The sequence below is a fragment of the Macrobrachium nipponense genome, chromosome 11, assembly GCF_015104395.2.
Source record: "Macrobrachium nipponense isolate FS-2020 chromosome 11, ASM1510439v2, whole genome shotgun sequence".
Taxonomy (NCBI): domain Eukaryota; kingdom Metazoa; phylum Arthropoda; class Malacostraca; order Decapoda; family Palaemonidae; genus Macrobrachium; species Macrobrachium nipponense.
In genome coordinates this window covers 10,484,595-10,498,012 of record NC_061087.1, presented here as the reverse complement: position 1 = coordinate 10,498,012, position 13,418 = coordinate 10,484,595, and the positions used below count along the sequence as shown (strand labels likewise).

The 13,418-nt window shown below is 37.6% G+C and overlaps 1 protein-coding gene across 4 annotated transcripts in view; it reads left to right on the top strand.

Annotated features, from left to right (window-relative positions):
- Positions 1-13,109, top strand: part of LOC135222027 (serine/threonine-protein kinase par-1-like) — a 370,912-nt gene extending 357,803 nt beyond the window's left edge. For all 4 annotated transcript variants that reach the window (XM_064260367.1, XM_064260269.1, XM_064260328.1 and 1 more), the window contains 3 exons: positions 7,775-7,823; positions 9,062-9,241; positions 9,542-13,109. In XM_064260367.1, coding sequence (XP_064116437.1) covers positions 7,775-7,823; positions 9,062-9,241; positions 9,542-12,047 — 2,735 coding nt within the window. In that variant the 3' untranslated portion in view covers positions 12,048-13,109. The remainder of the gene's footprint in view (positions 1-7,774; positions 7,824-9,061; positions 9,242-9,541) is intronic.
- Positions 13,110-13,418: the final 309 nt, after the last annotated feature.

Genomic DNA, 13,418 nt, shown 5'->3' with positions numbered 1-13,418 from the left:
TTTACCAAGGCGGATTAAACACTACACCGTAGTCCACAAAGGGGGTGTGTTCGGATCCGACTTGAGAAGCAGAATGTCTCTAATTCCTCTTGTATTTCAAACTCGCTGGAAAGTGCATAAAAAACATTATGAAATAGAAACGAAGGGTTAATTGCAGACATTACAATAAATAGAGTTGGTGATTGTGATCAAATGATATAGACATAAGTACGCAATGTATAAAGAGGATTCTTCGATTAAATGCGAAGAGGTCGTCTTTTGCCTTGTAACTCTGCATCGCCGGGAACGAAGTGGCGAGCTAAATACAGAGGGCGTCATCGTCGATCATACTGAAGCAGCCATTCGCGACGTTGCCTCCGAGATAACGAAGCGAAGGTGCTCTGGGAAAGAAATTTAGACGGGAGTGAATATCTTTTCTTTTCCTGTTTTGTGTTGTTGTTGATGGTGTTTATTGTTTTCGTGGCTAGTACTTCGGACTTCAATATGCGTGAGATGATCTGTGACTAACTTTTTATTATTATTAATTATTGCTTATACTTGTTAATACTACCGTACCGTTTTTGCTACCATTAAGGTCTTGAAATTTTAGATGCTCTCTTCTCCCCTGTTTCATTATTTTTTAGTCTCGTTTAACATTTATAGAAAAGTTTAATCCTTACACAAGACTAAAGAGAACCTTTGTGTGAAAGCGATATCAGCTTCAAATTTGTAAGAAAAATCCAGTACTACGACATCCATGTTTACAAATCTTTGACTACATCACGTTTATCAATTTCATAATTAAAAATAACAAAAGAAAAGTGGGCTGTTGTAGATAACCTAATGCACTTAGAATCAAGACGCGGGCGAAATACCATTACCGGTATCCATCCTGAGAAATAGCATTATAATAATTTTGCATTTTTAGGTCTTTCATCAGACTAATTCTTGAGTTGCTCATATATTCCCAAATTCACGTGATTTACCACTTGTTTAGAATAAAGGTACGTCTATTCTGCTTCATTCTTGGAAACAGATATGAAAAATTACTTATTCTTCGATTAAAATTTGTCTTTGTACTTTGATAGGTTACCTAGGTTACCCGAGGTGAAAGAGCAATAAAAATTTATATTTCATTATGTTTAAATTTTGGAAGGCCGCTCGTCTTTTCATTATCTGGAGAACTAAAATGGGGTTTCCTCAGTTCTTTCTTTAGAATACACAGCAGAAGCATATTTTGTTCAAATATTCTATTCGGTATACGTTATAAGTTTTGTAAAGTACAGTTCAGCAAATCCCTTATTCATGAGGGAAATATATTTCCTTTCAAAATAGGAAACAACGCTCTTCCACTAACAGTTCATTTTCCAAGTTGCTGGCCATAAATTCTCTTGTTAAAAGCTGCTTTTACTGTGAATTTTTCATTTTTATTCTTGGTACTACCTCTCCTTGTCTAATCCCTTCCTCACGGTTTTCCATCATCAGCCTCAATCTACATACATTTTGTTTTTGCATACGCTTTGAATTTTCCTGATGCCGATCATGAATAGGAAGGGAAGGGCCGGGAGATTTATAGATACTGGGATCTCCACTGTCGTCAATTGCTCTTTGTACTCTGCATCGTCGGAAGGACTAACGTTCTTTTGTAAGCTTTTCCGCCCCGTTATATATTTTAGAGAGAGAGAGAGAGAGAGAGAGAGAGAGAGAGAGAGAGAGAGAGAGAGAGAGAGAGCTACAATATTTTTTACCTGTATATATCATCTTATAAGAGATAACTACCCCAAGTTGCTTGATTGTCTATCCAAACAAGGATAGTGTAAAAGCAAACAACTTATTGCAAAGGCAACATAAGATACATTACCAATGGGAAATGTGAAAGTGAAGATATTTTAATCTTTATCTTGTAACGAAAGTTATAATGCATATTGCAAAACACAATGTCAGGGAAAAGCTTTTTTGTAAAAAATAAATAAATAAAATAAAAAATTAACTGACAGATTTCTAGTGCACTACATTTTCAATACAGTAGGAAAAACTAACCGGACTTCATTACTTAGTTTTTGCCCACTTTTTTTGCGTTTCCATTTCTCTTGTGTATTTGCATCCCTTCAAAAACACCAGCTCTTTCTTCCACTTCTTTAATTACCCCAGTCACTTTCCCTTTCCTTGATATTATCTCTACTGTTATCGTGCCAATTCTTTCACTTATTTGGCCACGTCAAAAGGATTTGTAAGACAGCAGTTCCTTCTAATAGGTCAGCTCGAGTACTCATTGGTTTCAACACCCAACTTGATTTTCTAATTACTTTTATGTAGTAATTGCATTTGAGACTAAGGCACAGTTTCCTCTTTTCCCTCTCTTTCTCATATTGCTGACCCTCTGGTTTGTTAGTTGTCTACCAACCAAGTCTGCCTATCCATCGTCGTGTGTCACACTTACCTTCTCATCACAGTAACCCCCATTACAAGGTAGAAAGAATTTCAGTCAAACTTTGTAGAAAGGCAGACTATGACTATCATGCATAGATGGGCGTGAAGGGTTATTCTTAGTTAATGTCTGTTGATGCCCACTTACTTTTTTCCATTTTTATACTATTGCATAAGGAATGTGTTGACAGGCAGCATTATGGATCCAAATCCAATACATTTTGTTTACAGCGTAATCTTGGTTATAAACTTTGTTCCATAAGAGATAGAAAGTTTATATTTGGTTCGCATACTCCAACAATGAAGCCCTCTCAGTGACTCTAGGGTTAGTGACCTTATCTCGACCATAATCTTCATACTAAAATATATAAATGCCGTTGGGGCCGGGGGGTGGGTATAGCTTTTCACAAACACTTACCAGGATTGTCACAGTTCTTTACCTTTACAAGAACGATAATGGTGTATTCCTCAGCATTTCTTCGGTCATAGTTGGTCGGCGCCGGTAAAGAACAGGTATTGCTTAAGTAATATCTCAGTTCTTTGCGTAGTGCTCTTTCTGTTCTTTTAATTCAGTTCCAAGACATCTTCATTCTTTTTTATCCTCCTCTTTTCTCTCTTGTGTCCTTTCTGCTTTGTAATTCAGCTCCCCCATTCTTATTTTTATTAGGTTTCTTCTTTGAAATTCAGCTCCATCATTCTTCTTTTTATTCTGTTTCTTTTTTGAAATTCAGCTCCCTCATTCTTCTTTTTATTCTGTTTCTTCTACTTTGAAATTCAACTCCATCATTCTCCTTTTGATTGCGTTTCATTTTGTCAACCTTTCCTGTCTTTATTCACCTCTACATTGTGCCTCTCCGTCTCCTTCCACCTCTCTTTTGTATTTATTTCCACTTTCTCTTTTTGTCCACCTCTCTCTCTCTCTCTCTCTCCTTGTTTTCATTCCGTTTCATTTTGTCTCATTCTGCTTAACCCCCCTAGTCCATTGTCTGTTAACCCTTCGGTCTCAATCCAACTCACTGTCCTGTTCCTCCCCTTCCTAAATTTGTGCCCCTCTGGTGGCTACTTCATATCGTGCCAATCAGTGCCCTAATAAGGCTACGTGAACTATATTGATGAAGAGCGAACTGTGCAATTATTAGCAGATTGGGGTAGTGGGTCAGAGCGGAAAAATACCGTTGGTTCTATTCCTATGTAATTTTCTAGTGATTAACTTTTACGCTTTTCTGTTTTAGAGACTTTTTCGTATGTGCAGAGTGACAGTTCATGTCCGCATTTTGCGGTCTTGGGTTTCAACATAGTATATGTTCTTCATTTGGATGTCGTCGAGTAGAGTATTGGATTGAAGGGTGTGTAGTTGGTTTCTACTTGGTCATCTTTTAGTTTTTATAAATATTATTAGCAGCAGCAGTTGTGGTGGGTCTTGTCTTTTTTTCGAAATTATTTCATACCTCTTCATATAGGTTGTATTACCAGTTTCTGGAAATGCACTTGAATATTTCAGCTAATCGCATGGGTTTTTAAAAGTAAACTGACTTACATTGTTAGTTTATGGGTTTTATCCTGTTTGCACACACGCACACACACACACGCACACACACAGAAAGAAAGAGAGAGAGAGAGAGAGAGAGAGAGAGAGAGAGAGAGAGAGAGAGAGAGAGAGAGAGAGACTTGCTGTGTCAAGGTTTTTCAGGTACTCTTCTGGGTGGGTGGCCAAGACCTTGAGATATATACTATATAGAAACAAAAGTTGAAGTGGTATTAACGAACAGGAAAGATACGCGCACTGTTCTCTTAAGAGGCTGCCGTTAACCATGATATATGATTATTTTGAAGGGCTGGAATAATGTACACCTTCTGATGGACTGGAAATTTTCCCATTCAAACACAATGTCATTGGGTTATGCAAAGCAGACTACGGGACGAATTCCGCTTGCTTTATTTTCATGAGACGGACTTCATTCACACTGTCCGTTAATCATTAAAATTCTCGTCTTACAGTTTATTATTATAACTTTTACAAAGTATAAGGTGTGTTTGCGCGCGTTTGTGTAGTGAATAATGTGTGCATATATATACTACTTATGTGTATATATATAATATATATATATATATATATATATATATATATATATATATGTGTGTGTGGTGTGTGTGTGTGTGTGTGTGTGTGTGTGTGTAAATATATGCGCACGTTATTCAATACACAGACGCGCGCAAGCACACACATTATAAATTGTAATAATATATAGTTATAATAATACACTGTAAGACGAGAATCAATCTTACTCATTAACGGAAAGTGTGAACATACGTTCCATGAAAATAAAGCAAGCGTAATTCGGCCTATAATCTGCTTTGCATAACCCAATGACACTGTTTGAATGGGAAAATTTCCAGTCCATCAGAACGTTTATATTATTCCAGCCATTCAAAATAATTATATATCATGGTTAACGGCAGTCTCTCCATAGAACAGTACGCGTATATTTCCTGTTCGTTACTACCACTTCAACTCTTGTTTCTATATAGTATATATCTCAAGGTCTTGGCCATCCACCCAAAAGAGTACCTGAAAAACCTGGATACAGCAAGTCTCTCTCTCTGTTATTATTTTTTTATTGCTATTCACAAGGCTAAGTACTCATTTACTGCTATATATATTTTTATTTCATGGGTTATGTTGAACTATATTCAGTGTTATGTGGAATGATAATATATATATATATATATATATATATATATATATATATATATATATATATATATATATAAACAAAAGAAATCAATAAAATAAATTAGTATCCGAGATAAACCAATATATATATATATATATATATATATATATATATATATATATATATATTGGTTTATCTCGGATACTAATTTATTTATTGATTTCTTTTGTTTATATATATATATATATATATATTACAATATATATGATGGTAAATAAATATATGACCATATAAATAAATAAAAAAGTAACGAGGACAAATGGTGTGTCTGAATGCCGCCTCAAGCAAGCAATTTACAACACAGGACTATAAGATCTTGGTAGCTGAACAAGATTTGAGAACGCTGGTTAGATTGGTTATAACCTGGCTTTAAAGGCAAAAAACAAAATAAATCAATAAATAAATTAGTATCCGAGATAAATCAATAACGACAAAGAGGTGCCAGTCAGCGGGCAAAATTAAAAGGAAGGGACGTTGATCCCCCTTCACTGAATAGGCAAGGGGTTGAAGGTCTTTCATCTATTGGTAAAGAGAACCGACTCTTAAGGAGAAGAATTAAAGAGTTACTGGGAATACGAGGGAAAACAGTTCATTTAATACCTCTCGCAGTTTGCAGTATCAGTTGATATTTTTGAGGGTAAGACACTATCAGAAAGCAACAATTTATGCCTACATATACATCCATCTGCATCATCCGGTTGTACGGTAATATTAATAATAACAATAAATTAGTGGCTCTTTAGATCATGCCAGGTCTAGTGTATAACTGTTCCTTTATGTCACTAAGACGTACAGTAGCCTATGTGAGTTTACAGAGTACTAGTTATATACGCGTAATTTTCTATATAAGTACTCATAATGCGTGCATGGGTTTTAGGGACGAGTCCACCTTAATTATTATCATCTTCGGACGTATGCCTTATTTTTCTCCCTCCTTAATGCACTTTATGCTTGGGCTGGAAACAAGCATAAACTGCCGCCTTTTCCCGTTGGCCTTCTAATCAGATATAAAAACACAAAAGTACAATTTCAAATGCACATAAAGAATGCAAGTTAGTGCTGGAGAAAATCACAGAAGCAAAGAGGCAGTCAGAGAGGCTCTGGCGTGAAATCAAGGAAATTCCATAAGCGGAATCAGAACCCTCGGTCTTTAAAATTAGCGGATCACCATCGCTGTTCAACCTTTTATCAAGATGATGCTGATGATAGGGAAGGGAGGGAAGTGACGCGAAAAAAAAAGGAAATGCACTTGAGGAGGGATTTTCGTTATCACTTGGATGCCCACTTTACATGTCATTTTATTGAATATGGGATTCTTACAACATACCATTTAAGTAAATAGAAATTTAATTGCCTCAAAAATTGGATTACATGTCATTTTATTGAATATGGGATTCTTACAACATACCATTTAAGTAAATAGAAATTTAATTGCCTCAAATAATTAGAAACAAAGCGGTCCTTGAGAGAGAGGAGAGAGAGAGAGAGAGAGACAGAGAGACAGAGAGAGAGAGAGAGAGCGTAGGCGGCGGCGTTGCTCAAGGGGATCCTGAGGGTAGGGACAGGGAGGCTCCCTGGATGATTCACTCTCTGGGCTGATCAGGTGCTTCACACGAAGCGGAACTTAATGGGTAACCGGCAGAGAGAGAGAGAGAGAGAGAGAGAGAGAGAGAGAGAGAGAGAGAGAGAGAGAGAGAGAGAGATACTTGCAGGTGAGAGAACTAGATAAGAGGATGATGCAAGATAGGCTGATACTTTTCTATAAAGACGGATTTTGAACAGAAGGAAATCTAAAATGGATATGAAACTAAATAGAATAGGAAGACAGAAAGACGGGAGATGGAGGACGTGATGAAGTAATAGAATAAAAAGTTAGATGGAGGGGTATTTAGACAGTTGCTTATCAGTGAGGGACAAGAGTCGATGGTAGAAAGAGGCCACAAGTGAGGAAAGTATTATTGTGCGAGGAAAGGTTAAATAAAAAGGAATGGTATATATGTAAGGGGACTGAGGAAGATTGACAGTTGAAAAAGGCATCAGCGCTTGGATAGGTGGAAAAAATGAGGGTACAGGAGGTAATTAAAAAGGGTTATACAAAGAGGAAAAACAATATTGAAATCATGAGTTATTAAATGAAAATGTCGAAAAATAAGCAGGATTCGAAAACCACAGTAAGAGAAGAGGTGAGGAATTGGGAAAGATAAAGATTGAAGAAAGACTTACGGATCAATGTAGACTTAATAAAGCAGCATTGGTTGTTGAGAGGACAGGGGAAAGTAATTTATGAAAAGATTAGATGGATGATAGGCGACATGCTGGAGGGTGTTAGAAGGAAGAAAGTCAAGAATGAAGGTCAGTGCAGAATGGTGTGTTGAGTGAAACTGCACATAGGAATATCACGTGGCATTGGTCAATGACAGCATTCAAGTCTTCGATGGTAGGTAGAATGAAATCAAAGTTGCTGTTGAAAGTCTACGGATTTCAAATACCATGTTTAATTTACGGTCCCATTATGGAATGTCAAGACAGGTAAGTCAATGTTTTTTGGTTGTCAACGCGATGCAGAAAATTTAGTGCTTTTGCTTGATATATTTTTGCCCACTTTCTAATGTTTGAATGTTTCTCCATTTCAGCGCCAGAGATCATTCTTTACGAGCCCATTACAACGAAGACTGATATGTGGTAAGTTGGTATTTACATTTTTTGTTTCGATTTAAGAGAGAGAGAGAGAGAGAGAGAGAGAGAGAGAGAGAGAGAGAGAGAGAGAGAGAGAGAAGATAGAGATAGAGGAGAAGAAGGGAGAGAGAGAGAGAGATCATATATTTATATTAACATCGACATAACGTCAAGAATGTACAGTATATGGACGTCAATGGATTTCCGGGCTTTGTTTTTTTTTATCGTTCCTCGGCATCAGATCTTTTCGGGCCGTTTCCAATATGAAATATGAATGAATGTTTACTGTACAACAACAAAAATTCTTGCGATATCATCTGTCGTATTTGGAGGGTCAGGCACTTTTATAATTTTGTTGAATCGAGTGATGTGATTTGGAGTCCATTAACCTCAAATCTTCCATTTATAGATATTAAATAAGATAAGAATAATTTTGTGACAAAGAAAAAGCAGCAAGTAAATATATTTATTTTTATCGCCAAAGAAAAAGCAGAAAGTTAATATATTTATTTGTTATCCAAAGAAAAAGCAGCTAGTAAAATTGGAAAAAAATACGACAACGGATCTTACTCAAAACGCATACCTCTTTATAACACATATTCTCATTTACTGCATCCCGACACGCGAGAGATAAATAAAGAAAATAAATTGTATAGTATATATTCCAAATTATTTTGGAACGAAAACAATTATATATCCGTACGAAAACCGTTTCAGTAGGGAAAAATAACTTCCGTTAAAAAAATATATTGGCTACAAAAACAAAACCTTTTGTGGTTTCCAAAATTGCTGTTATCATCAGAGTAAAAGTAAGATTTTGTCTAAATCAATAACAAGAATAAAATTAATAAAATTCCAATGGTCTTCGCTCAAGTTTCAAGACTAACAACAAAAATTCATTACAGAGTATCATATGAACAATATTTGTTGTCAGAAATATCATGTAGGCTGTATTTAACTAAACACCTCAATACATTGTTCCAAGTTAGTCACGTGATCGTGGATTCATGTAATCATATTTTTTTAAGACACTTTTTCAGTGTCATTATTGCTGGTGTAGGCGTTAAATGTTAGATTTGTGTGCCTGTGTAATAATTAATCCTTGATATAGAAAATTACACGCAGATATATTGATTCGTAATATGATAAAAAATAGTTTAACATCGACCGTTTTAGATCAAACTAATTGGAGTTACAGAAAATTAACTTTTTACTATTGTATTTTTATTTTTTGTCTCTTTCAGGTCATTGGGGGTCCTAACGTACGTTTTGCTGACGGGGTTCTTGCCCTTCGGCGGGGAGACAGACCAGGAGACCTTCTTGGAGATATCTCTTGGCGAGCTGGACTTTCCAGAGGAGCTTTTCGAGGACATCTCGGCAGAGGCCATCGACTTCATTAAAAAGCTCCTCATTCGAAATCCTCAGTAAGTAATGAAGTAATAAAGGTATATATTTGTTTCACGAAATAAATTATAAGACATATTAAGATCTTCGCATTTAGTTGAAGATTGGTAATACGGATTTCCTGTAACCAATGGGACACGTTTACTAGTGTTCGTCATATTCCAATTAGAAGTTTATGAATAGTTTTTAAATTATTATTTTCATCACGCATAGTACATTAAGAAATGTTTGCGTTTTTATATATATAATTAATCTGCATCTTCGTAGAATAAATGCATTGGTGGTTTCTCTTGACTTACATTTGGTAATTCTCTCGGCAGGTTAAGAATGAGCGCCTGTGAATGCCTCGAACATGCATGGATGAAGGCCGATCTCAGTAAAGCGAAAATACCGCCACAAACAACAACACAGAAATCCTCAGTATCGTCGCCGGCAGTAACTCCAACGCCATCATTGTCCTCCTCCTCGTCGCTCATGACACCACAAAGCATCTACACTTTCAGTGCCGGTGAACACAGTGCTTCCATATATTCTCCTGCATTGATATCTGCTCTTTCAGATATCAGTTCTGCGGGAAGCTTTGGTCAATACACCAGGTCCTGTAGCTCTTTGAATAACACCCCGTCAGCTGTGACGCCATGCAACACGACTCCAACTATCCAGACGCCTAACAACGCCACGCCCACAATCCTGACTCCTATGAGTTCCTCCCCTCGTGATATCGGTCTTCCTCCTGTTCATCCTTACAGCAGCAGCAGCCAAAGGACATCCGCTGTCAATTCTACCCATTCATCCACGAATTCCTTGTATCGAGGAGGATCTCGGCAGTCACTGGATCGTGCCAGAAGCCTGTCTAAGTCTCGCGAAGTCCTTTACGAAAGAATGCAGATGTCTAACCAGAGGAAGTTGCTGTCTAAGTCCAGGGAAAGGTTAAACGAAGGCCGCCTTGCCCTGTCACGTTCCAGAGAGGATCTTTTAGCCTTCCGAGCATTTTCTCACTCAGAGGAAACACTTTCAGTGTTTAGCTGGCTAAACAATGACGATTCCCTTTACCAAAGCTGTAGTAGTGTCTTCCAACCAATGCTTCCGATGTTGGCCGAGGACAGGGTGTCAGGCCGTCTGTATAAAAGTCTCGCCTCCATCGATAAAATTGATGAAGTTGGCACAGATTCGCATATATGCAGTGACCGTCAGAGTATCTTTGACTCTCGATTTTCAATTAATGACGAAGACTATAATAACCTCATTACTAGGTATAACACAGCAGTCAACAGCCATCGCAGTACGCCACCCAGGGGGAGGAAAGGCGAAGGGCGCCGAAATGGCAGCAGACAAGAAAGCAGATTAAAAGGAAGTGGGTTAGGTGGGCGTGGCTCAAATCTATGTGATAAACGATGCTCTCGTCACAGTCGACAGGCTGATTCCCAGTTAGTGCCAAAAACACCAAAAATGAGTAAGGCAGAACGTATGAAACGTGATAACCATAGGAGACGCAAAGGAAAGAAGGAGAAAGAGAAACAAAAAACAGAAAAACAAAGATCAGAGCCACTATCCAAATCCCCAGAACCTGCGCCAGATAACATGTTACTAAAGCCCCCAGACAAAGCCTCCTGCAGCAGCAGCAGCAGCAGGGCTCCCTCTCCCTGCAAAAGGCGTGGTTCAGTGTCCCACGTGGAACAGAGGATACAAGAGAGGCACGAGAGACAGCAAGAGAAATTAGAGAGACAAGAGCGCCAGGACAAAACTGAACGGCGGGGCTCTGGAAAGGGCTCAGGGTCTAATCACAAGAGAAGGGACTCGGGCGAGGAAAAGCACCCGAAAGATAAAAATAAAAACGGCAAAAATAAAACGACTGATACTATTCCCAGCAGTTGCATGGGCAGTAGGCCAAGAAGTATTTCTCCATCAAAAAGGAGTGTTAAGAAAACAAATTCAATGAGCAGTGAAGGATCTCCAGCCTCATCATACGAAAGCGTCAAGGAATTAAGCGAGTACCCAACAACATCAAAGAGCAGTGGCACGGCCAGTCCATTGCGATCGCAAAGAAATTCTGTTGGGGCATCAAGTGATAACTCTGAGCATCGTGAGAGGAGATCAGACATGGATGAAGCATATGTCTCTCTTGAGGAGCCAGTTGACGATGGGATATTCAGTCGGAGTGAAAGCATGGACAGCACCATGACAGTAGAATCTGATCATACTGTAAGAGAAACAGACACGTCGTCGGATACACTCGAGTCAACCACGTTGCCTCTCTGCCAGCCTGAAGGTGAACCATTGCAATCCAACAAGGTGGTTGATGATGATAGCGATATTCATGTTCAAGAAGCAGACCCCATCAAAGAAAAAAAGGAGATCGAGTCATGTAGCCAGAAGGTCGAGAGATCTTCCTCCGAAAGTATGCCAGAACTGACCGCCATTAACGAGGAAGAAGAGGACGAGAAAAGTGTCTTTGCAAGATCTGTCTCCACAAGCAGCGACATCGGCAGTATGCTGAGCGAGAACAGCGAGGCTGATAAAGAAGACTCTGCCTCCAAGTCAACTGAATCGCAGGATACTGAAAATGCTGCTGCTCTGGCCTGGAGGAGGAAAGGGCGATCCATGAGTATGCAACCGAGTGACCCCCCACCGTTTTCCCACTTGCACCTTTGTAGGTCAAATTCATTCAATCTCGTGATGCCCCTTGGAGGGTTCGTAGCTCCTCCTTGGGGAGAGGTATGTGAGGGAGCAGTCACTAGGGCTTTGGAAATGTTCAAGCTTAAACCCGCTGACATGACCTCGGCAAGTAGAAATTTCTTGGAAAGAAGAGCGTCTCTTCATAGTTAATGGGATTTCGTTTAACTTCAGAAGCAATGGTTTTGCTGTGCTGACTGCAGCTTGGAAATAAAAAAACATAAATAATGTCAACCAACTGCTTATAAGGCTACATATGTTATTGTTAAACTGCATTTGAACATGTTTTCTCCGAAGATTGTTTTTCTTAAATATAATCTGAATACCATTGACTTTACATTTCAGTGCATTGTACATTTAAACCCTGACTAACTGCAGGGTCTTTTTGCAAGTCCACATTTTTTAAAAATTATTGTATGGTGTAGTGTATGGGCAGTTTGAGAAAAAAATTGTTTTTATTGTGAAGCAATGCCATTCCTACTTGGAAACTTGAGCGTAAAAAATGCCAAGTGAACAAGAGATCAAAGGTTACTACCTTTTCGGAATGTTTACTTGTCAGAAGAAGTGAATGCAATTGGAAGGAACATTTACTCTTGTTTATTAGGGATATTTGTGCTTAGTAAACGGATGGTAGACAGTTTCTGGCGGACTTACTGTTATCGAAAGACCTGTGCAAAGGAAACGAAAGAGCTGTCACATGAGTTGTTTTTGGGGAAAAGTGGCCAAGAAGGAAAAAGTGGAGTTGCACCTTAGCGTGAAAACTCTAGTGACAATGTATTTCAGAGTTGCTTACTAGATAAAAACAGGTCCTTGGGATGAGACTTCGTGTGAGATTCGGAGCATTTTATATACAATTATGAGGCTGTTGTGTTCATACTTGTTTTACCTTAGTCATACGCAATGATCTTGTGACTCAAAGACTGTTGTATGATACAGTACACGTGTAAAGATACGCTTGAGAATATAGATTTACGCCTGTATAGAATTATTCGATTTAAGTTGACTAGGAACTACGTACCAGAGTGCCTGGAAAATGGTAAACAGCTTTAAGCTATGTAAATACATACTCGAGATTAGTTTTTAAGTTTTTTGTTTCACACTTTCGGGTACATTGGTGAAGGTCCGTCGACGTTGCTGTTTATCTATAATTGGTACGTAACGCAGATGCTCTGTAATACGTTTTTTATTTGTTTTAAGAATGTATAAGCTTTAAAACTGATCATTATATATATATATATATATATATATATATATATATATATATAATATTTATATATATACATAATATATATATACATATATATATATACACTATATACATAAATACATATACATATATAATATATATACATATATATATACATATCATTTATATAATATATATATATATATATATATATATACATATATATATATATATATATATATATATATATATATATATATATATATATATATATATATATATATATATATATGTTGCTTCCTTACTCAACCTCGTTCGATAACTGAAATTTTCGTTGC